General features: G+C 40.8%; 1 protein-coding gene across 1 annotated transcript in view; it reads left to right on the top strand.

The window, feature by feature from the left end:
• The window catches only part of MYRFL (myelin regulatory factor like), a 115974-nt gene that overhangs the window by 58903 nt on the left and 31224 nt on the right, over window positions 1–25847 (top strand). Inside the window, exons 11-15 of the mRNA XM_021923357.2 lie at window positions 424–534; window positions 2193–2283; window positions 8678–8878; window positions 15047–15155; window positions 15888–15997. Coding sequence (XP_021779049.1) covers window positions 424–534; window positions 2193–2283; window positions 8678–8878; window positions 15047–15155; window positions 15888–15997 — 622 coding nt within the window. The remainder of the gene's footprint in view (window positions 1–423; window positions 535–2192; window positions 2284–8677; window positions 8879–15046; window positions 15156–15887; window positions 15998–25847) is intronic.

Below are 25847 nucleotides of genomic sequence, written 5' to 3' on the forward strand. Positions count from 1 at the left end.
TAGGAGAGGCAAATATGTGAAGGGCGTGCAAAGGCATTCATGCGAGACCTAAACTGCTTCAGTCAAGAGGTGAATGCTGTCACAACAGTGGCAGCGGCACAAATGAAAGATTTTCTTTCCCCATTGTGGAGGTAAAAGGAACCATGCTGGGTATATGGAGCATACGGCCCTTCTGAGTTGGAAACTCCAGGCTTGAGCTTTTGCTGACTGAGCATTTCTTACCCTTCAAGATATTCCATGGCTTTCCTGGCAGCTATTCCTGACCATGCTGTGGATAGCAGTTAATAATCAGTGACTAGAATAAACTGTTCTCCCAGTGTGGTGACAACTGGGAACCAAGCATAGTTGAGAGTCTGAAAGTGGATTAGATATAATCAGAGATTTGGTGTTCTCTTATAGTCTGTTGGTTTTTTGCTGTTTTAGAATTGACCTACTGGCTGACCAGGTCACCAAAGTAACGCTGGGACGATTACACTTCAGTGAAACCACAGCAAATAATATGAGAAAAAAGGGAAAACCAAATCCAGACCAGAGGTACTGAGGTCACCGTGTGCATGGCAGTGTGGCTGGGTACTTTATCTGTCCAGGAAGTGCCCTCCTGGGGCCCCTCTGATCCTCCTGGTGCTACCAGCCAGCACACAGGGCCTCTAAGCCACTTTCCTCCCTTCTCTGACTCTCAGTTTATTAACATTTCTCCTTTACCTGTGGACATCTTTCTTCTCCCACACCCATACCCTGCAATGCCCACCTTCCTGCCCTGCCCTCTCTCTGCCTGGCTCGATTCCCTCCATGGTTTTCTAGAGTGACCACGTTTATGTTTCATTGCCATCCAAAGATTGAGGACTGACTGCATTTCTCAACCAGTGTGCTGGTCTCTAGTCCTGAAGTTCTGCTATGACCTTTTTGATTGAAAAAGAAAATAACTTGTTTTCATGATTTAAACCTGTGGTTTTCAAAGTGTGATTCCAGGACTAGCAGAGATGGACACTTGTTAAAAATGCGAGTTCTCGGGCCTTACTGAAGAATCAAAAACTCTGAATCAAAAACTCTGGGGATGGAACTCAGCAATTTGTATTTTAACAAACCCTCCAGGTGACACTGATAATGCTCAAGTTTGAGAACTGCTGGGTTTAGAACATAGGTTTTGGAGTTGGATAGAATTGAATTTGACTATTTTACACTGGCATTTACTAGGTGAGTGACCTTGGGCATATAACTTAACCTCTCTGAGACTCATATTTCTGTCCTGTAAAATAGAGACAAGAGTAAAATATTGTTATTGTCTCTATTGGGGATCTAAATAGACTAATGTAGGTAAACTGCTTAGCCTGGTACATGACACACTGAGCTCTTGATAGTAGCTAATACTAATAATGATAACGGTTACTACTCTTACTGATTTACTTTAGATGCAGAGGGAAACTCTTGTTCTCTAGGAGAACAGGAGTCTTACAGAAGAAGCTGGTGAAGTTTTTTCATGCAGTTCTTAGGGCAAAAGCTTCTTTGAAGAAGGTAGTTTTAATTTTGACTTTTAAGAAGTGGTCTAGTCTTAAAACTGTCTCATCAGTGGTACATATGAAGAGGTAATTGAAATAACAGTGATGAAAATTGCCTTGGAAGCAACTGAAAGGGAGGTCTCAGTCTTTGGCTAAAGTCAAGCCCTGAGGTTGTCGAAGACATAGGATACATGGCCAAGAGCAGGTTGAACTGGGAAGCATCCAGTGTGGTGGGGCAGACCCTAGGAGTCAGCCTCCATTAAGGCCCAGGCCTTAATGTGGCTTCTGTGGCTCTGAACAAAGGGACTTTTAAGGTGACTTCCTGTTGTATTTGTGAGCCATGCTGTGCTGAGGGCCCAGGACTGCAGCGTGGAGAGGCCTGTGCTGAATCAGCACCCCAGACCCCTCCTGGGACATCTCCCCAGGGTGGCTTGCTTTCCTGCTCTTTGGGGGCCTGTAAAACAGCTCACAAATACCACCAACTGGGCAAAAAGCTGACCCAGAACGATAGCAAGGGAATCAACTACTCTCTTGTTTCACTGCGGGACGACTTAGAACAGAAGGGAAAAGGCAGTCTTTAAATAGGCAAACTCTTCTCGATAAGTTCACTGTTGATCAACTGTTGGGTGGTATTTGATTTACGAATTGTGTCTCCATTCCTGATGTGTTGGCATTGACCTGCTGTCTCTGAATTAGATACTTCATGTTGGTGGTTGGACTGTATGCTGCTAACCAAGACCAGTTCTATCTGTTGTCTGCCCACGTCTCCGAAAGGATCATTGTAAGGGTAAGCTCAGTTCTCTGACTTTTCTGGATCCCACATGCTTTCCTCCCATGTAGGCGGAATTTGAATTTTCAGTGGTGTGCTTGAATATACTATTTCTATGATAATGATAGTAATAGCAGAAACTATTATTTTAGTTTTCACACGGTTGTTCACAACCAGGGGCAGTTTTGTTCTCCACGGGTCACTTGGCAATGTCTGGAGACATTTTTGGTTGTCACAGCTGGCATCTAGTGGGTAGTGACCAAGGATTCTGCTCAGTACCTTACAATGCACGGGACAACCTCCACAACAAAAAATTATACCTCCCAAAATGTCAGTGGTGTTGAGGTTGAGAAACTCTGGTTTTTACTCTATGTTCTAGGCACTGAGCTAAACAATTTACATATGACATCATTTTACATTGTTATGCTTTCACATTACATTATTTATACCCAGAGCAATTGACGCTTAAGAGGCTAAGTAACTAATCCATGATCTCACGAATTATAAATAATGGAGCCTGGATCTCTCTGACCCTAAAGCCCACAGGGTGGGGAAAGTGGTAGGAAATCATTCCAGGCCAAAAGTGATTGGTGGTACAGGGCATCTGGGCCACTGTCTAGCACATAGGAGTGGCTGGCTCAGCACATTTTGCTGAATGAATGATTGGTCACAGCTCTGCAGGGGAGTCTTGGCAGCCACAAAACATAAAGCTGTTGGCAGCTGCAGCTGCAGCTGTGTGAGTTCAGGCTGGCCACCACTGAAAATACCAGAGGCATGAAGTAACAGGTAGCCACAGGCCTGGCAGCCCTGGGAGGGGCTGCGTTGTTATGGGTCTTTGAAGTGGTACAGGGAGGTCATGCAAACTCCACTAGAGAACAGTGTTCACTGTGGGCCTGCCCATGTATGTGGCTTTAACCTGAGGCCCTGAGGAAGAGAAGAAGATCTGCTCATTTGGGGAAATAGAATCTCTCCTTGCCTGTGTCAAACTGTTCTGAAACAAAGGGCCTCTGTAATTCCTTTTGTCAATTAAAATTAATAAGCCTCCTATTAGTGGAAATCCTTTAACTATGTCTCAACGTTGTAATGGAGATGAAGTAATGATAGAAATGAGGTAAAACACTTATGTGTTCAGCAATCCCAGGGTTAGGGAAGGACATGCACACCCCAGGCTGCATTTTTGTGGGGTCTGACGTAACCTGCAGCAAATGAGGATCCTCTGGGGCAGAGGCAGGTGGGGCCCTCTCCTTGCATCATAAGCTAATCACAGAGGTGGCTGTCCATCCCTCTGCAGGGGCCAGGGCCATCTTTGACATCTTATTTGATGTAATCTGGAATTGCCTTGCTGTGCTAACAAATCTGATTTAAAGTAAAGTCTGGAAACCTAGGTTGCATATTGTTTCTCTTAGGAAGGAATAGAGACAGATAATGCCATTCTTTTCAGAGTTAGCATAGATTAGATATCATGACAGTACTCTCTGGAGCTGTATAACACATGCTTGAGACAGATAGTCTGCTAGTTACCTGCATGCTTGGAATAATTTACCTAGTGACAAGGTTTCTCCATTTGCTGTTGACAGCTCCTGCAAAGCTATACGCAGCTGCCGTGCAAGTCCATACAACAGCAACATGAGAGGGAGGGAGCTCCACTCTCTAGCATTCTGTTGACCAAAAACTCTCTGTTACTTGGCACCTCCTCAAATCCAAAGCACAATGATAATGAGATCATAATGATGATTTTGAGAAGTTGAAAGTTCTATAATTCATATTTGGTATGAATACCAAAAATATTAAATTTACTCAGCACAGTTTGGATGTCATGCTATCCACTAAATTTTTATTTTAAAAAATGATTGTATTCCAAATCTGATAGTTTTCTCCCAGACACAATTTTGGTTAAAGAGAATACCCTATTCTACAAGCGTGCTGGATAACACAGAAGTTACCTTAACAGCGAGAAGAAAAGGATTACTAACATCAACCGTTCATCCCCCCACTAGAAATATCTTATTGATAGTATTTCATTCAAACTGTAAAACACAGAAGTGAAAATGAATGCAGACTTTTTGGTTTATCTAATTGTTTAAGAAATGGCATTATTGTTTGAATTAGTAAGTTTTAGAAATGTCCACAGAATACATTTTCCGCCACCTGAGATTTTAGAGGGGCCTATACAGGTGCATACAAATGGGTCGGGCAAAGGGCAGACCAGCCAACATTCTACAAAAGAGCCAGATGTGGCCTCTTAGGCCATGGCCTGGTTCTGTTAGTTTGAGCTCCAGCATGAAGAAAGGGAAGAAAAATTTGACAAAGACACTATAAGCTCTGACCACATTAAATGGAGAAATGAAAACTGCATTTAAGCAAATCCAGACTTGTTCTGTGGCCTAAGAACCACTCGTCCTAATGGCAGAGATTGACATTTTACTATTTGGTAAGGGTGATTGTATGAGGGTTAGATCTAGATGAGTTCCAGGCCTCCAGGAAGGATCCAGGAGACCAAGCTTGTCAGAATTCTGCTTGGAGAGAGAATGGTGGGCAGGACCCAGTAATTGTTCATCTGGGTTGCCAATCAAAACAGCTTTAGCAGTATATTATGGTCCTGTAGTATAAATTGACCAATTTAATGAAAATTAAGGCTTACTCCAAAGAACAGATTTATTTGCTGAGTCTTTGTTTCTGGGAGCATTCCCCAGAGGAGTTCCTTCAGATTCCCCTTGTTAATGACTGGGGTCTTCTCTCTCAGCCCCACTTTCCTTCTAAAATACTTAATTAAACTTGGTTTGGAGTGCAGTGTTGCAAGCAGGAGGGATGATTACTTTTGTCTGCCTTTCAAAGACACTCTAGGGTTTCCTCATTTTGAAAACTGATAAATTATTCCAGTTTCTTTTCCAGAAGAATAGAAATGGGCATGTCCCCAAGAATTCTTCCTCTACTGCTCTGCAAATCGCAGTGCGTGACGTGGGAAACCAAACCTAGGATTGGAAAAGATTATCTAATAATGCATATGTGCACACATGCACACACACACACACACAAATGCAGACACACACGTTCCTCTTTTGGAGTTCAGATGAATTTTTATTTACTCAAAGAAAACAGTTGATGGAGTAATGCCTGTTTTGAACTCAACAGATCTTTCTGTCAACTACGGAAGGGGAACTTATGACCAGGAGTACATGGCATAAAGAAGTAGTTCTCAAGCTTGTCTTGTGAATAAGAATCCCCAGAGAGCTTGTAAGAACACAGATACGTGTGTTTTTGATTCAGGAGGTCAGGGATGCCTGAGAATATGCATTTCTAACAGGCTTCCAGGAGATGCTGACATTGCTAACCTGCAGACCATGCTTCGAGTAGCACCAGCAGAGTATTTCTAGGTCCTTTTTCTGTAACTCTTTCAAAAGGCGCAAAAATGGGCTTCCTAAGAGCTACCTTCCTCAGGTCAAGCTCTTCTATTCGTTCTTTGGCTGCTGCTTTCGAATCCCAAATGATGATAAAACAAATTCCAGCTTTTCATTTCCAGCTCAGCACAGGCCTCAAATTGCAGCTGATGCTGTTTTCTATTCGGATAACCTGCAGGGGGCGCCATTTACATTGTATTTTTTTAATGAAAGGCGTCCCCCGGAATTGTGCAACTCTGCAGGTGCGTTGCTGAGGAGAGCAGATTAAGCGATTATAGGTTAAATAGCTGCTGCTGTGCCCAGGAGAGTGTGTCGAGAATAACTTTGAGGCGTTTCATCCTCGTTTTTGCAAACCGTTCATGCACACATGATTTCACTTAATCCCACAATAATCCTATGAGGTGGGTAAAGGAGACATGATTCTTTATTCATCAGAGGAGGACACAGTACAGAAGGATTAAGTGACTGCCCCAAGGTCACACAGCTAGTTTGTGTTATAACATAGACTAGGATGCTTGGGTCTCTTCCCTAAATAAGAGAATATGAGACAAACGATAAAAGTATTTTAGAAATTTTAATGAATTTGTTTTGGTGTTTGATATCCATCAGCCACTATTGGGTCACATGTGAATACAAACTCATAATTCCAGAAAGAGGTAGTATACTGTGCTTGCTTTAACACATGAGGGTTGTGGATTCCAGAGTAGGGAAATAAGTTCACAAATCTTATGAGAACATATCCCGTTACTGATGAGGAATTCTCCCTAGGGCTATATATTTAGAATGTTGTGAATCTGTGGCTCTTTCCAAAATAATGTGAACATATTTTAGGGATTTGAGTTTTCATCTGATGAAAGCTAAGTAAGAATATTGCAATTGTTCCAAAAAATTAAATCTGCTTATATCTGCTGTTCCAGTATCAAGTTACCAACAAGATAATAACTATCCCAAAGCTCATTACAAAAAAATTCATCACTGTCTTATTTTGTTTCTTTGAAGTGGCTCATTATGTTCAAAATAGAGAAAAATACATCACCGTCTTATGTGGCATACCTTTGGATTTAGTTGATTGGTTGCTATAAAAGGATTTGAGTCAAAGCCAATTTGCCATTCACAACCAAGGGGCTCTAGGGACCTTGCAGAAAAGCTCTTTGTTCAAGTAAATTTACACAAATAATGTTCAAAGTTTTTACTTTATATTCTTCCCCCACTCCCCACTACCCCCTCCCACCCCATTACTTAACATTACATTGTTTCACTGCTTTTTCTTTTTTTCTTTTTGAGACAGAGTCTCCCTTTGTCCCCTAGGCTGGAGTGCAGTGGCGTGATCTCAGCTCACTGCAACCCCCGCCTCCCGAGTTAAAGTGATTCTCCTGACTCAGCCTCCCAAGTAGCTGGGACTACAGGAATATGCCACCACACATTGCTAATTTTTGTGTTTTTAATAGAGATGGGGCTTCACCATGTTGGCCAGGCTGGTCTTGAACTCCTGACCTCAAGTGATCCACACACCTCAGCCTCCCAAAGTGCTGGGATTACAGGTGTGAGCCACTACACACCTGGCCTCTTTCACTGCTTTTGTCTATCAAGTATCAATGATTGAGTCTTCCAAGCAGCTCAGGGTTCAGACACTTAGGATTGAATTAGGAAATTGAAGACATCAAAAAGTTCTTTAAACCCAAACTAAGAAATAAACTTTGTGATTTCTTTTGATTATTTTAAAAATTGTAACAAATGCATATGGCAAAACACTCAAATAATACCAAGAGAGTATATAGTGAAAGGTGAATCTTCCTCCTACCACTGTTTCTCCATCTCCCAGGCTCCATCCTTGAGGAAACCATTGTTATTGGTTTCCCGAGTAGTCTTCAGAGAAAATCTATGCATATTCAGGTGCTGAGCTTGCAATGTATCATATACCACCAGAAAGGTAAAAAGTCAAGTATTAGTACTGACTTTTTAAATAATCAGGATCGCAACTGTTTGTCTAAAGTTGTGACAACCTGCCTCAATCATAAAAACACATCATAATTTTAAAGACAATTTAATTTTGTTGTGAGGATTTTGAGGGATTTAGAGATGCCTACATTAAAATATTTGGGAATAAATTCAGTGGCTACAGGGAAGCAGGGAGGAAGGAATGCAGTGCAGTGGAACATTCTTTGACAAATAATTTTATTTAAGAGTAAAATCTGCAGAACTTTATCTAGTCCAATGGTTTCACTTGGATTTTCTTTGAAGATTGCCAGGACTACTTCTAAGCAATGCCATGAAATAGGCAAATCATTATTTAATAATCAGAGGACTTGTAGTTCCAGCTCCAGAACTTATTAGCTTTGTGGCTTTGGGCAATTTATCTATCTTTTCAGAGTGTCAGTATCAATAAAATGAGTACAATAGTACATATCTCATATAATTGCACTGTGAATTATCGCACAACAAATGTAGCTGTTATTATTCTTCCTTAGTATCGTCTGTGCTTAGGGAATAGTTGATGTATATTAAATATATTTGTATTATCATTTGCTTGTCACTTGTGTATGAAATCATAAATATAAAAGCATTCTGAAATTATAATGGGGCTAGCTAAATGCAAGGTATTTTTATTTATCTGATTTAGTACATCTGTAATATTTTCTGATGTAATGTTCTGATTTTAAATCATGATGATGATGACTATTCCTGAAAAGATAGCCATTTTAAATTTTCTTCTTTATCATCCACCTAGTATAACTGATCATGTTCTTAATTCCAGATAGATGCAATAGAGATTGGATGTTTCAAATCAGGGTATACAGAGCTCCTGCCAGTGGGGAGGCAGAGTGGTTAGGGAAACCTCCCTGGCTCTTCTGGGCCCCAGAGTTAGTCGGATATGTCAGAATGTCCCACTCAATACAGGATTCTCTTGTGAAAGACTTAGATAATATTCACTTTGCCTTTGCTCTGAACACTAACATGATCATCTATTCCTGCTCCTGTAACTTTAATTGTAATATATTTATGTATTTTTCCAGGCCTCTAACCCTGGGCAATTTGAAAATGACAGTGATGCATTGTGGCAGCGAGGACAAGTTCCAGAATCTGTTGTCTGTCACGGTCGAGTGGGAATCAACACAGATGCGCCGGACGAAGCCCTGGTTGTCTGTGGCAACATGAAAGTGATGGGGACCATCATGCATCCCTCTGACAGCCGGGCAAAGCAGAATATCCAGGAGGTGAGCACAGAGTCAGGTCCTGGGCCCCTCCTCTGACACCCCAGTCAGGTGTGCTGGGTGCTCCTGGCCTCTGACACACCTTGTACCACACATCTTTACATGTCACCCACTGGTGTAAGATGGACACAATGCTTAAAAATGATGACCGAGCTGCTGGGCATCTCTGCTGAAATTGTAAAGCAGTTCCTCCCTGAGAGAATGAATTTACCTGACAGGAGCAGTGGGCAAGGACAGCATGTCATTGGCTTCACAGGCAGCAATTCTCAGTTATTTTCCACAGGCCATTGACCTTCCTCCCACACTTTGTCAGCTTCCGCTTCCAGAGTTTGCCTTTCCTTTCCGTCTCTCCGCTCATCTTCCAAGCACTGTCTCAGTCCAGTTGTTCCTATTTCTCTTGGATGTCTCCAGCCTCTTCCTTCTAGAGTCCCTGGCACCAACCCTACTGGCCATTATCTTCCCCAGTTCCTTTCTCTAGGAACTCTTGAGAAGCTCCTCCTCCTCATCTCTTACTTGGTCAGTTCATCGCCAAGAGTTCTGGGTGAAGACCTTTTCCCTCTGTGGAGAGGCAGTTACCCAGAGGTAACTGGAAGTCAGGCCTAGACATCAGGAGATGGCTCCTCCACTTTGGGCTCTCCCCGGCTATGTGACCTTGGATAAAATGCTTAATCTCCCTGTACTCAGTGTCTTCAGCTGTAAGATGAAAATGGTGCCTGCCTGCCTGACACCCTTGGCTCTTTTTTATTTTTTAACCAGTTGAACTGGATCATCTTGGAAAACTACAACTGCTATGTAGACCATAAGGATAAGGATTAAGGTTCCAATCCGTTAGCCAGCTACTAACAAAGCTTCCAATCCGTTAGCCAGCTACTAACACCTCATTGCAACTTTTCTGCCATTTAATTATTTCCCATTCATTGCTTCTACCACTTCCCCATCATCTCACTCATACTACTTCTCTTGACAGCATTTGCGAAGCTGTGTTTTAAAAGTTCCTTTTCTCTCCTTTCCTTATTCCTTTTTAGCTAGTAGAAGTCCTAATCTGTTCACCATTAGCCCCTCTTCCAGACTGCATTCCTTTCTCAGTGCAAATCTGCACTGGTTTTCCTAAACCAGCCAAGGAATGTCCTCCTTTGCTTAGAGGATTCCAAAGAATGGTTGTAATTGTAGACTTTTATACTGATTGTGTAGCTGCGGTTCATATTAGAAGAGCTGTGACCTACTAGCCAGATGGGAATGCAGAGCTAGAGAGTTCTTACATACATTTCCAGATATCGGTCCTAGACATTGCACCTTTGAACTTTAGAGAGAGAATCTGTCTGCATTTCAGGTCACACCAACTCAAATTTATCCTTGCAATTGGCTATACAATTCACTACCAAGTCTTATTAAAATGTAAATTGAATATAACAAGTGAGAAAAGTCCTGTACAACCCTTCCTGCTACCACCAGGCTTAACACAGAACTTCGTTTACCAAAAGTCTTCAAATATTTCTTCTTGGTTTGAAGAAAATATATTGTCTTAAAATAACAAGCTTCCGGAGAACTTCTCACATCCCTTCTAAAAAGCCTCCTCCATATAAATAAAATGTCACTTCAATCCAGGCTCTTAAGTGTGAAATTTCTGTATCCCCTTCCTGCTCATGGCAGCATGATAGAATAAAGAAAATCCTGGTCCGTGGTTAGAAGACTAAGAGTTTAGTCCTGACTCTGGCAACCACCAGCCCAGGAACTTTGGCCCAGAGGCAATCTGTGGCTCTGTTTTGTTGTCTGTGAACAGGAAATGCTCATATTCATTTTACCTAGGTTAAGAGATTTCTCTAAACTCATATATGTAAGGTATTTTTTAGCTAGACAAGTCTAAGCAAACAGAAATTATTTTCTATTTATACAAAATAAAAATTACATGTGATTTATTTATTAAATGATTTCATATTAGTAGATTTGTTTTAATAGATCTATGCACATTTTTGAGATATATATTCTTAGAAATCTTGCCTGTCCCAATTCACTATTTATTACAGAGATGAGGGAGATGATGGTAATGTTGGTGATGCTGATGACAGGTGTGTGAATTTCATCTTCACCTCTTCCTGACTTAGTTTTTGCAACAAAGAGAGCCTTTCTTTCAAATACTCTGGGGATCTGACACTTGGTCAATTTGATGGCATGCATAGGACTGGAAGCAATTTCTTATTCTTTAATGGTGCATTCTAACCACAGCTGGCTTCTGAATGGATGAGCTGCTACAAAATGTAGTGGTCAAATATGTTGCCTAATACTACAATTGGGGAAAATGGATATAGGCTGCTGCTTTGCCCTATGTGTTTCCTCACTCAGGAAACACAGATTGCTTTGTGGATATTAAGCACATGATTATCTACAAAGTCCTGGTTGGGGAGATCTCTGATGCTCACAGGACACAGATCCAAGACATGGAGAAGATGACGCAGATACGACTGAAACCTCTGCAACTGAGGTCCTGGGCAGAGCAGCAGCTTAACTTGCCCAGCCAATGGCATCATGTCTACTGATGTGACTGCAGACTGTGGAAGGACATGCAGCTCTGACAGTAGAAACTGAGCAGAACTAGGGGTGAAAGGACATGCTGAACACTAAAGGCACGTGAAGAACCTCAATGTCAATGCCCAAAAACATAAGGAAGTTGAGAGTTGAATGCATCAGTCAAATTCTGTGGTGAAGGCTGAAAAAAGGTAGCAAGATATTTAAAAATTCAAGCCAGAAAAGGAATTCATTAAGATGAAATGCTCAAAGGCTGTTTTGATTTTCTCCTAACCACACCACCCGTGTGCTAGTGGAAGACAAAAGTAGACATGAAAAAAGCTCAAGAAAGTCAAACATGCAAAGTCTCCCTCAGGGCCAGGAGCCAAATGCAGAAGTTCCTCTGCTCTGGGTGAGCAGGTGTCATTTAAGCTGCTCCTAGTTCAGACTGCAGCTGGGCTGTGGGCCATCACCCGATGACAGATAGCCTTCCCTGAACAAACTGAGTCCCATGGACTGGAAGATGTTCTCTGTGATACAATTCTTGAACTAATGATATATTATAGAAACCTTGGGTGTGAGGCAGCATGATGCTGATGGCTATTTGCATTCATGGTCAAAACTTTCCAAAACTTCTGTGGGCAAGGTCAAAGCAGATTCCCAAATTCAGTTTTCAGTTTCTTACTCAACAGACATTGAAGAGCAAGGCACAGCAGTAAGTGCTGGCCTGGGTAGGGTTCCTGGGGAGGATTCAAAGAAGGCACACCCTTTGCCTCAAGCGTTTTCCCTAGGCCAAGTGTACACAGAGGGATCATGCAATACAGGCTGCTGTTTGTATTTGGCTTTGGGAAATCTACAAGTCCAGAAATTAGAAGAGCATTTTGTTTGAGGAACATTGTCATATAAAATGTTTAGATCTTCAAGTAACCCTCAAAATTTTTCTTGGTTGAAAATCTGTCTAGAGGATGGTAGTAGTACCAGAGAACCTAACGCTATGTCTAGCAATATGTCTTAGGGAAAATGCATTCAAGGATCCAGTTTAGAAACCAGGGACCATTTCCCTCTCTGTAGCCTGGACAGCCTGCATGAGGGCACTTTCTCCTCTGCTTTTCATCTGTAGCAAAGGAACGAACACTGCCTCTGCTTCCTTCTTTACTGGGGGCCCTGCGGGTGGGGCAGGAACAAAGGGGAAAATAGGAAGTGGGCATAGGACTCCCAGGGGCCTATGGCTGAGGAACTGGGTAGGGCCTAGGCAGTGCAAGGCCAGTCCAGGCTGGCTCCTGATTGACCCTGTCTCTTCAATTCTCTTCATGTCAGGGATTGTCTTGCCACTTCAATACTTTCATTCTTTTATTCCTTTTTTTTCTATCAAAAATTTTAGGTGCCTATTACATGTCAGACACTTTGCTCGGTACTGTGCAGGTCCTGAGATAAATAAAACTCAAGAATGAAACTTTTACTAAAATTTAAGCTCCAAATAAGAAACACTCATTGAATCTCCGGTGCTTAGGAGAGCATCTGGCGCATAGTATCTACTCAATAAATATTTGTTGACTGAGTGAAGGCGCTCACAGTGATAGATACATGCACAGGGCTGTATGGGATTGGGACTGTTCCTTCCAAGTATGACCTGCAATGCCCCCCCTGCTCTGGCCTTAACCATTCCAGTCCAGTAATGCCAAATTCTGCCTTGGTTGTCCAGATGTCATTCAGGGTATTTGCTGTCTCGTGCCTTGGTTCATGGTGTTCCCTCTGGCTAGCATTCCTATCTTAGTCTAATCCTTCCCCCTCCCTTCCTACCTTACATCTTTCCCTAACGCTTAAGGTTGTTAATGTATTTAACAATTATTAGTTGAGCACCTACAACATGCAAGGAATTGTACTAGAAACTGGTGATATGGTGATGAACCATGACCTTAAATATGTCCTCACCCTCATGGGGTATGTGTGATGTAGGAGAAGACAAAGAATGAGGTTGACACAATTAGTTGTCTTGTAATTGTGACTCCTGCTATGAAGGAGAACTGGTGCTATGAGCACATAAAGCAGAGGAACTTTGCCTGGACTTGGAGGTCAAGAGATCCTTCTCCGAGGAACAATGCTTACTTTGGTGAAGAAGAAGGTAGGGGAATGGGAAGGAAGAGCTTTTGAGTCTGGGAAAACAGTATGAACAAAGGCTGGGAAGTGAAAGGAGCAGACTTTGTCTGAGGAACTGGAATAAGCCAAGATATCGGTTGGGCTTCATCATCTCTAGGGAGCCTTCCTTTACACTTCCCCGAGAAGATTTTCAACACCTCCTCAGAGCTGAAACGATTCTCTGTGCATAATTCCATCCTTGTACTGTGTTTCTCAGATTGTAATATAATCACATATGATTATGTATGTATATATCAGGTGGGTCTTCCTGTCTAGACCACAAACTTTTAAAAGGCATTTTTTTTTAACTTTTATTTTAAGTTCAGGGGTACAAGTGCAGGTTTGTTACATAGGTAAACTTGTGTCATGGGGGTCTGTTGTACAGATTGTTTCATCACCCAGGTATTAAGCCTAGTACCCATCAGTTGTTTTTCCTGATCCTCTCCCTCCTCCCACCCTCCACCCTCCACCTTCAAAAGCTCCAGTGTGTGTTGCTCCCCTCTATGTGTCCAGGTGTTCTCATCATTTAGCTCTCAGTTAGAAGTGAGAACATGCAGTATTTGGTGTTCTGTTCCTGTGTTGGTTTGCTAAGGATAATGGCCTCCAGCTCAAGGCAATTACTTTTTAAGTCCCAACACTTAGTAGTGCATGATATGTTGAAGGTGATTGGTAAATATTAGTCGAATAAAACAAAGAATGAATGATGGCAGTAAGCTCAGAATTATACTCTGGAATAACTTCCTAAAGTAAAGCTAATCCGTTTAGCCAATTAAGCACCAAGTCACCATCTTTCACAACCAGCCCAACTAGTGAAGGGCCTGAGAATCCTAAACGATGGTGGAAGGGCTCTGCTGCCACCTCAGGGAGTGTGTCAAGGGAGGAGCTGAGGCCCATGACAGTGGTTTTCTTAAAACAACAAAAACAAAAAGCGTTTTTGGTTCCTCTATCACATGGATGAATGCCCAGGCAGTTTATTTTTAATTGCCAAGACACCACAGGTTTCACAATTCTATTATGTTCCAAAAGAAAATTTAGGGTACTCACAAAGGGCTGCCAACTTTTTACTTGTCAGATAAAGACATTAAAAAAAAACCCAAAAAAACAAAAAAAACAAAACCAGATTCTGCTATTACTATCAATTCATTTACAAAATCTCTCAATTTAAAGAGGTATCCTTTGGATCAAACACATTTAGCTTTAGGGAAAGTTCACTGTACTGTCTTGATTGTTCTCATTTTGCTGGGACCCCGTAGTGACAGTTAGGACAGCCTTTAACGATGTGAGAGCAGTGATTGCAGGTAGAGGATGCCCTGCTGGCCGGGGTGGTGTGGGGGAGGGATGTTCCGGGGAAGGTGGGTGGCTGGGTCCTGAAGGGCCAGCAGTTGGGTAATCCTGACTTGCAATCCACTTGAAGAAATTATCTCCAGCAAAATGTCCAAAAGCAATTCAGTAATGTCTCTGGGTCACTCTGGGCATTAATTTGAATAGCAAATATCTATGTGAGTAAAATCTGCTCTTCTTTAATTAAATTAGGTTGACACAAATGAACAGCTGAAAAGAATAGCCCAAATGAGAATTGTTGAATATGACTACAAACCTGAATTTGCATCTGCAATGGGAATAAACACTGCCCATCAAACAGGTACACACACAAATTCCCCTTTTAATTTTGTATTGCCAACTATTAAAATTTTAATTTCCTCTTTATTTTGAGGTTATGTGCTATGGCATTTGACAACACTATGTTGATCTAACTTGTTCTCTGGGAAACTCATAGTCACTAGAACAGGAAAGCTTAAAGAATTTCTGTGTCATTTTTATTCAACACCCCCGCTCCTCCACCCCAAGGTACTGATGGAGTAGGTTGACTATATAGTTTCTTTGCCCTGAAGTCCTCTTGCTCATGGGCTGAGGGTTCAGGGACAGATGGCAGCTCAACCTATGTGAGGAATGGCATTTGGCAGTCAGGAGATGGAGGGAGAAGGTGGCAGGGTAAGCAGATGTAGATAAGAGAAGGGGTAAGCAAAGCGATGTTTATACTCCAATCCTAAAGAAGGAAGGAATATTTTAGGGGCAAAGGCTTCCTATAGGAAAAGAAAGGAAATCAAGCTAACACCCCACCTTTACTTCTATGGACAGGAATTTTAAGGCACTTACCTCCCCCTTTCCAATATTTGGCCCAGAGTCTCAAAAAACAAACAAACAAACCAACAAAAACACTCCCACTTTTAATCCTATAGTGGTTCTTGGCTCAAAATTTCTTCTTTGCCGAAAATCCATTGTAGATCAAAGCAAAAGCTTAGTGAGTTAGTGAGGATTTTCTCCAGAAAAGTCTTTCTTTGAAGATTAAACCTGTGGAGTGTTTTGTATATAGGAATGATTGCCCAGGAGGTGCAAGAAATCCTGCCCAGAGCAGTAAGAGAAGTTGGTGATGTCACCTGCGAAAACGGAGAGACCTTGGAGAACTTCCTCATGGTGGATAAGGTAATCATTGAAAAGATAACAGCTGCTATAAGCTATCAGTCTAGGGATAAACCCCCTTCTGTGATAGAACAATGGGCTGAAACATCCAACCAGGAAGTGGGACATTAAAATAATTCTTCACTGAGCTGTGGAGTGAGTTGGTATCAACTATCTTATAACTGATATTCAATTTGATCATAATCACCAAAAAGAAGTTCCATATGACAAAAAGAAAAAGGCATGTGCAATAGTAAGAATTCCAGTTTAGCAGGTCTTATTGTTGGAGAAAAACTGGCACTAGGAAAGTCCACTTAGCATGAATGCTCTTTAAACAAGGGCCAAACATCACAATAAATACTGACAAAAAGTTTTAATTAGCTTCATATTTTAAAATGGTAATAAACTTATGAAAAATGCATCATATTTTATGTAATGCAACTTAAATTATAATTACACAATGTGTTTCTTCTTAGAATGACTAAAGATTAAGTGAAGTGTTGAATTTTTTGGGCATAGTTTTTTTTAATAAAACTGTGTTTGACTTTTACAGTATAATCATAAAGTGGGCCATTTTTACAAAGATATTCATGGGCCTGATCATTTTTTCCCAAGGGCCTCTCTTAATTCTTTGATATTCAAATCATTCTCTTTTGAAGGAATGCCATCATGCCTGTAGATTAGCTCCTCTTCATTTGGTAATGGGTCTAAATCTGCCAGTTCCTTGCTTGTGGATGCTGTGTGTGTGATTTGAGGAGTTCCCTAATACCACGTCTATTGATTCTGTGAAATCCTGTATTTTTGCAAGGTTTGCAAATGCACTCTGTTGCTGGTTTGTTTTATATTGCATTATTACATTTGATGCTGAGAGGAAAGACCAATGGATGTAAGGGTTTTGTAGTCATGGGGAGAGATGCTTGAGTGGAGACTAATTTATAATTTGTCAGTTAATGGAGGTAATGCTCCCTGAACTCCAAAGTGCACATGCATCACTGGGAATCTTATTAAAATGTAGATTCTGATTCTGCAAGAATGGGGTGAGGCCAGAGATCCTGCAGTCCCAACCAGCCTCCAGGTGCTGCCAATCTTGCCAACCTTGCTGGTCAGAAGCCACATTTGGAGCAGCAAAGCAGAGGATGCCTTTTCATGTTAGGCACTGCCACCATCTTCCACCTACCAGCCCCTGTACCACAAACACTTAGATGACATGGTCTGGGAGGCCTGTTCAGCCTAGGGCTTCATGAGCAGAGTGGCAGAAGTTGACTTACTGCCTCCTGCTTCCCAAGAACATATCTTTGCTAGAAGCGATTCTTCAGTCTCTCTCCCACACCTAGGCTATCATTTCACTTGAGTGGTATATCATGAAACATTTATTTACATATTTATTTCCCAGGTTTTTTTATTGTGGTGAAATACACAAAATATAACATGTATTATCTTAACCATGTTGAAGTATACAGGTCATTGATGTTTGATACGTTCATCATGTTGTACAACCATCACCACCATCCATCTCCAGAACTCTTTTTCATTTTGTAAAACAAAAACTCTGTACCTGTAAAACAATAACTCCCCATTATTCACTTTCCCTAGCCCCTGGCAACCACAATCCTATTGTTTGTTTCTATGATTCTGACTACATATAAGCAGAATCATAGAGCATTTCTTTCTTTTTTTGTGGCTGGCTTATTTCACTCAACTTAATGTCCTCGAGGTTCATCTATGTTGCCGAGTGTATCAAAATTTCCTTTCTTTTTAAGGCTGAATAATTTTCAGCTTTGTTCACATTTTGCGTATCCATTCATACATTGATGAACTCTTGGATTGCTTCCATGTTTTAGGTATTGTGAATAATGCTGCTATGATTGTGAGTATTCAAATGTCTCTTCAAGATTCTGTTTTCAGTTTGGGGGGAATATTTACTCAGAAGTGGAACTGCTGGATCATATGGCAATTCTATTTTTAATTTTTTGAGGAACCACCATACTGTTTCCCACATGACAATATCATTTTACATTCCCACCAACAGTTCCCAAAGATTCCAATTTGACCAAGTCCTCACCAATGCTTGTAATTTTCTGTTTTTTCTTTTTTCAAACAGTTGCCATCCAAATGGTTGTGAGGTGATACCTCATTCTAGTTTTGATTTACATTTCCCTAATGATGAGTGATATTGAGCATCTTTTCATGTGCTTATTTTTCATGTGTATATCTTCTTTGGGAAAATGTCTATTCAAGTCCTTTGCCCATTTTTGAATTGGATTATTTACTGTCGTTAGGTTTTAGGAATTCTCTATATATTCTGGATGTTAATCCCTTATGAGATATATAATTTGCAAATATTTTCTCCCATTCTGTGGGTTGTCTTTTCACTTTCTTGATAGTGTCTTTATGTATGAAAGTTTTAAATTTTAAAGATATCCAATTTACCTATTTTCCCTTTTGTTGCCTAAGCCAATGGTGTTCTATCCAGGAAATCACTGCCAAATCCAATATTGTAAAGATTGTACCCTTTGTTTTCTTTTAAGAGTTTTATAATTTTAGGTTTTACATTCATGTTTTTTTATCCATTTTGGGTTAATATTTGTGTTAGGTAAGAGGCTAGCTTCATCCTTCTGTATATGGTTGTCCAGTTTTCCCGGCACCATTTATGGAAAAAGCTGTCCTTTTCACATTGAATGGTCTTGGCATCCTTGTCGAAAATCATTTAACCATATATGTGAGGGTTTATTTCTGTGCTGTTTATTATATTCCATTGGTCTGTATGTCTGTCTTTATGCCAGTACCACACTGTTTTGATTACTCTAACTCTGTAGTAAGTTTTGAAATCAGGAAGTGTGAATCATACAGCTTTGTTCTTATTTTTTTGGATTTCCTTGTCTATTTTCAGGCTCTCTTAAGATATCATGTGAATTTTAGAATGGGTCCTTATATTTCTGCAAAAGACAATTTTGGGATTTTGATAGGGATTGCACTGAATTTGTAGATCACTTTGGGTAGTGTTGACATTGTAACAATATTAAGTCTTCTAATCCCTGAACATGGGATGTATTTCTATTTATTTATGCTTTCTTTAATTTCTTTCAGCAATGTTTTGTAGTTTTTATTGTACAAATCTTTTACCATGTTGGTTAGTTAATTCACAAGAGTCTTATTCTTTTCTATGTGATTGTAAATGGAATTTTTCCCTACTTTTCTTTTCAGATTGCTCATTGTTATTGTATAGAAATGCAACTAATTTTTGTGTGTTGACTTTGTATCCTGCTACTTTGCTGAGAAATTTATTTTTAATAATAAAATACTGAAGTCTTCCAATAAATTGCTTAAAAAATAAAATAGGGCCAATTTAGAGGTCCTTTTTTTGAAGTGAATTATTAGAAAACCTTAGTATTTTATTATTAAAATAAAATTAACGCTTGTTTTCGTAAGCTTTCTGCCATGAAAGGAAAGGAGTATAAGCACAGCTATTAGTCCCAGGGTACCGCCTTGGGATCATGTCACCAGGCTGCCAAGGTGGGGGCTTATGGGGTTACCCTCTGGAAGCAGCTATATAACTTCTGGATGTGGTCCTCCACTAGAACACTCAAAAAGAAGTATTCCTGAGTGGCAATGTGTAGGTCATGTCTTCCTGCGGCAGCCAAATAATTAGTTCTCTCCTTTGTTTCCAGTATTTTCCCATTCCCTAGTTGAGTTGATTGGGAATAGTTGAGACAGAATTTTCTCTTTCTATCAGGAGTTCCAAGGTCCATTCTCCTTCTTCTAAGAGAGTCTACAACCTAAGCTCATTCCTAGGAAGGCAAACTCAGAGGTCTGGAGCGGTAGAGGGTAGCATTCCTGTTCCAGGGAGTCAGGCTTATTCATATGTCACCTGAGGAGAAAACCATGCCAAGGCAGCACTCAGTTTATAAATTGGTAAAACACACAGGAGTCCAGGATGGAAATGTTGTGATTCTCTTAAAAACAGGACCCTGGAGTGATGCAATCTGTGGAGACGTCACTAAGGCCACACTCACTTACAGAATCTGTAACACCACAAGCAAGTGAACATCTCCCCACTCTGATGATGCAGGAGAAGCCCCGCAGTGTGCTTTGCCTCACTTCTGAGGATAGACTTTGCTAGTTTAACACTCAACACGGTGGGCTATCCCTCCCTACCTTATAAAAGCCTCACAGAACATCTCCTTTTTCTTTCTTATTAAGAATATAGGTAAAGTGGCTCCTCTTGTCCCATGTTCTTTGTTAATTGTAAAACAAGCAGGATGTACAGTGAGCTTCTTGCTTTCCTGGACTTCTACCTATTCATGTGGGCAGTGTGGCTTTGGTTGCCACCTCCAGGGCTGCTTGTTTTAAGGAATTTTGCCAGAACATCCTGGGCTTCATGTGCTGTACTAAGTGCAGGAGGTCAGGTAAAGGTGCAGCCTCTCCATTCTTCACTCCATTTCTGTCCCACCACCTGATCTTTTTTTGTAAAGAAATTTTCACTGAAGTTCAAATGCAAATTAGAAACATTTATGAAAATGTTGAAATATTGCTCTCCACGATTGCAATGTCACTTCTGCAGGTACCTCACAACTTGATGCCAAAACAGGAAAAAGAATGGCTGGATCTTTATAGACTGTCTATGCAAGCAACCAAAGTGGGTGATCTTTGTCAAAGTTGGTACAAGCAGCTTTTCTTTCTCCCTTCCCAGGAGAGATGACCTTACAAGACAAACTACTTATCTGGGGTAATTTGCCTGTTCTCATAAATTCCCCATAGTGTCCCTGTGCCCCAGCGAAGGCCCAGTGGCAGGAGGTGGAGTGAGAGGGATTGGGAGTGACACTGAAAGCAGGGGGACCTGTAGGCTGTAGACACCTGGACTAACCCTGTGTTAGACCGGTGGCAGCTTGGCCTTTTTTGCTTGTTCATCTATCTCTTTATTTGGCAACTTTATTTGTTTCTGTGATTCTTTAGGGGCAGGTGATCACATTTTTTGAGCATTATTATTAGATGTGCTTGGTGTAAGAGAAACATACCCAGTAAATGTAAGTACTGCCTTAAAGTCATTCACAACTGAACCTGTTTAAAGGTGAGGTGTGTCTTATGAATAATTATTCCTTGGACAATTCTTTTTTTTTTTTTTTAAGTTTAAGATTGCATGCTGTATACCACCCTACTGTGGCTTAGTATGTGGGTACTTTTTACTCATTGATTCCATTTTTTTTAATCATAATGTAGCAGGAATTGTCTATTTGAATGATGCAATGATAAGTAGCCCTTAGTTCCTGTCTCCAAGTAGCTTATTGTCTAAGAGGGGGATGATAAGACAGGTACACAAGTAATAAAGCTCTAAGTTATAATGTGAGAAATACTATGGGATGCATAAATAAAGCACTACATCAGCTCAGAGGAAGGAGAGAAGAAAGCTGGAGACAGGGCAAAGGTTCACAGATGGAAAAGAAGGGGGAAGCCTTGAGAGGCAAGCAAAGGAAGACATGATGGACCTTGGGGACTGAAAGTGTGGCCAAAGGAGGACAGATGGCCTCTCAAACCTTTCTTTTTCTTGTCCAAGATATGCAGTTACACACTCAGTCCTATTTTTCTTCCTTTGGCAATATCTTCGTATATGAGTTCTCTTCTTTATTTTCTTTATTCTTTCTATTTTTCTCCCACACTATTATAATGATCTCCTAACTGACCTGCTAGCCACCAGTAGAATTATCTTCCTTAAAAACAAAGCAAAACAAATCTCTGATCATACAATCTCCCTTTCCCACTGGCCCTTTATTGGCTACAGACTGTCATAACCCCTCCACAATCTGGATGGAGTCTTCTCTTTCTAACTCGTTTCCTAATGCTCCCATAACCCCTTAATCCCATGATGCCTTCAGTGCAGCCAGACTAAATGACCTTCTCACCTTTTCTCAAATAAGCTGGGCCCTTTCAGAATATGATATGTTTGTGTCCTTACCTTGGAAGGCTTTGCTACTGCTCAACACTTTGCACTGAAAACTCCTACATATTCCTTCAAAGCCTGGCATTTCCCTGTACTGCCTAGCTTTCATCTCTCTCCAGTAACTTCCACTGCTCCCCTTTCCCAGACGCAGGTACCTTTTGTTTGCCAGCCCCTCCCTCTCTCTGTTCCTCAAACCTGCCAAGTATGTTTCTGCCTCAGATGTGTTCTTTTGAGTGGTTCTCAGCCCTAAAGACTCTTCAGATGATCTCATCATTTGGACCTCAATGCCGAGGTCTTCCTTAACCACCCCATCTAAAATAGTCCCTGCATCACTTGGTTTCATTTTGTTTCTAAGAGTCAGGGCCACTGTGAGAAAGTGTAGTGCCTTTGCTCTAATTTTAAAAGGTGCCTCCTCTGGCTACTGCCGACCCTATCCATCCCGTTGGTTGGGCCTCTGTGCTGTAAACAAACTGTGAACTTGTACAGGGCAGCCTGGAGGGTATTTGCCCCTAACTGAAATCCTCTTGTTTATTCACAAACTTTTTTTTTTTTTGGCCAGTCTCTCCTATTAGTTGTATGAGAGCAGAAATTTATGCTTTTAAAAACTATCCAACACTTTATTGTGGCTTTTACCCCAGAACTTCAAGTGCTGTAGGAATTCAACAAATATTGGTAACATGAATTAATGAATTCTGTGATGCCGTGGTTGATCCTGTTTCTGTAGTGCCATAGGCCTCTGCATATACATCTTCTAGAGGATTTATCACATTGTACTGCCATTCTCATTCCATTATCTTTCTCCTTCACTAGACTGTGAGACTCCTGAAGTCAGAGAATCTGCCTCATCAATGCTGTGTTGATTAATACAGTATCTGATACATTGTGGATACCCCTGATAAAAATTCGTGTATATTAATGCCTGAGTTTTTAAATCTCCATGAAAGGAAGAGAAGTGATTTTATTAACTTAAGGAAATCTGAAGGAGAAGTGATTTTCTGGGGAAAAGATAAGGTCAATTTTGGCTTTGAGATGTCAACTGGACATTCAGATGAAAAAAAAAAAAATTCCGGAAGGAGACCATGAGTGTAGAACTTGGGGGGGCAGTTAGGGTAGAGAGGAAGCTGCAGCCATGGATGAAGATATTAAATAAGAAGGGAAAGCTTATGGGTATAGGTCACAGGTTGCAAGCCTGTGGCCAAGTCTGGGTTGCAGACATTTTTTCCCCCATAGTGTTTTAAAACATTTCAGATTTGTTCCCTACTTTTAAAAATTAGGAGATCTTCATAAAAATATCAGATTTATGGCTTCTTTGAAATATCAGAAGGGCTGGGCACTTGGGCTAGAAAGTGGCTCCTCCAGTGAGGCTTCATGAGCCTTCACATCATGGCTACCCGTTACCTTCTTGGCCCTATGGGCTTTCGAGTTTATATGGAATGAGAAACAGAAAGAACCAAAGAACCGAAAGCAACACCTTGAGGAACACACCCAGTTAGAGCCTGTGAAGGAAGAAGAGAACCTGTGAGGGCTTAGAGGATTGGATGAAAGTAGGAGGAAAACATGGGGCAAGCACAGTGTCAAGTCAAGTGAATGAATAGGATCAATAAGGAAATGGGGAGGAGAGAGATGAGATGTGAGGCGCTCTCTGGAACAAATACAAGGAGTGGGGTGCAGGATACACACAGACTTAATTTTATAAAATACTGCCTCCTGTTGCTCAGTTCTCATTAACAACAGCAATGCATGAGGCTTACTGTTTCTCTGTATCCTCAACACCTAACATTATCAGACTTTCTAAAATTTGCAATTCTGATTGAGTTAAAGGGGCATCATATTGTTTTAATTTACCTTTCTCTGATTAGTAATAAAGTTTTGCATCTCTTTCTTATGTTAGCTATTAGGTTTTTCCTTCTGTGAATGGTTTGACTCAGTGTTTTATTGGGTTAACTTGTCTTTTTCAGGACGAGAATATAACTTTTCACTTGACTCTATTATTTTATTTTTTCCTGGTACTTTCAAAAATAAAATTAATATACCAAGTCTATAGTAACAGCTTAAGAGACTGACAATTATTTTCTATTTCAATGCCTTGTTAGCTTCTTCCTAGTGCTAATTACACCTTTGAACTGTATTGTTTATTTGTGGTTTACTTGTTATTGGTCAATCTCTCCCACTAGAAAATATTCTCTATGAGGACAGAGATCCTGTCTACTTTATCTAATTGTTTTATCCCTGCACTCACATGAGTGTCTAGCATATCATAGGTGCTTAATAAAGAACTACTGATTGGGGTCATCAATTGAATATTGAGGTGCATGTGTCAGGTCCTGAGTTGGTCCTGAGGAGTCACAAGACAAAGTCACTGCCTTCAAAAGGAGCTTGTTAATCATCTTGGTAAGACAAGAAATCAAAGAATTATAACAAACTCTGATATTTGCTAGTTCAACTGGAAACTTGTCTCAGTCAAACACTCAAGCCCTTTCCACAGAAAATTGCACTTATCTAAAAATAATAAAAATTAAATGAGGCTTCTAAGGCAAACAAAGGGCAACAATACTGCACACAATTTTAAACACTTTTATGAATCTCGTGCTCTTTCCATGTAAAGCGGAAGAAAAATGAGTCCAAGATATGTCCTCTTTGCAAGAGAAATATGCTTGCTAGAGAAGCCCATCCTCCAGAGACCTGTTGAAAAGCCACCTGGAAGTCTGAGCTTCCATACCATCCCAGCAGCCTGCTTTTCTGATTTAAGGATTCTGTTTTTTTAAATCCACGTCAGGGCCCAGTACGCTCTCCACAAAATCAACTCCTGGACAAAAATCTAAAGCTGAGTTTACTCAAAGCCCAAACAATTGCCAGACACACCCATTGGCTAAAGACAGTTTTTCTCCCTTTGGCAATCATTTTTACAATGCTCAATTACAGGCTATTTTATTCCTATGGTTTTATTATACAACATCAGTCCATGCAACACCAGATGCATCATTTACCATAAGGAGAGATTTTCAAGTCTGCAATGCTGTCTTATGAGCAAAGAAATAAGGGCCTATTTCAACTTCTTGAAGCTTGCTTTGCCATCAGGCTAAGTTACCCTCACTCAGTGTCGCTAAATAAAGGGTGAATTGTAGCTTCCAAAGAGAGAAGAAATCAGCTCCTCTGCCTGGCTGTGCCCCAATGTCTTGGGTACATTATCTTTAGACCTGCAATGGACCCAGGAACTTTCAGGCTGTGTTCTGCCGAGTCCAGGGGTTTCCTGGAGGGGGTGGGGTGAGAGGGAACTCAAGGGCTTTCAACTGTTTCCTGAGCTAATCTTGTCGCAAAGAGGACAGGACCTAATCTGGGTAGAAGCTGGTTTGTTAGATATCATCGAATCACCAGCCCATTGCCCTAGATGATAAACACTAGTGTTTGTTTAATTCGCTCACATTTCCATGGGCATTTCCCAACATGAAAACGGAATTTGGACCTTAGGTGTTTTCTTTGTTTTTTGTTCTTGTTCTGTTTTGTTTTGTTTTTTGCTTCTCTGAGAGAAACTTCAGATAAAAGAATAAACTAGAAGCTGGTACTCTCTTGATTTCTCTAGAGAGCAACACTATGACCTCTCAGTGCCTCATGCCATGAGCCACCTGTAAGAATATTTATTCATTTAATCATCAGATGTGTACTGAGTTATTAGTTTGTGCTGGCGTGCCAACTATGGATGAGATGTGAGCCCTGTCCAGGTGAGCCCACTCTCCAGGTAAATCTAACACCAAGTTTAAGGAAGATGGGAGCAGGGGAGGACAGGTGATTCAGGTAGAGGAAGCAGCATGTGCTGGATCCAGAGGCTAGAGGAATCCTGCCGTGTTCAGTGAATGGCAAATGGTTCAATATGGTGAGAGCATACAGCGTGAAGGAGGCTGTAGTGAAAGATGAATTTTAGATAAGGGATACCTGCTCTGA

Source organism: Papio anubis, chromosome 9 (assembly GCF_008728515.1).
Source record: "Papio anubis isolate 15944 chromosome 9, Panubis1.0, whole genome shotgun sequence".
In the NCBI taxonomy this organism is placed as follows: domain Eukaryota; kingdom Metazoa; phylum Chordata; class Mammalia; order Primates; family Cercopithecidae; genus Papio; species Papio anubis.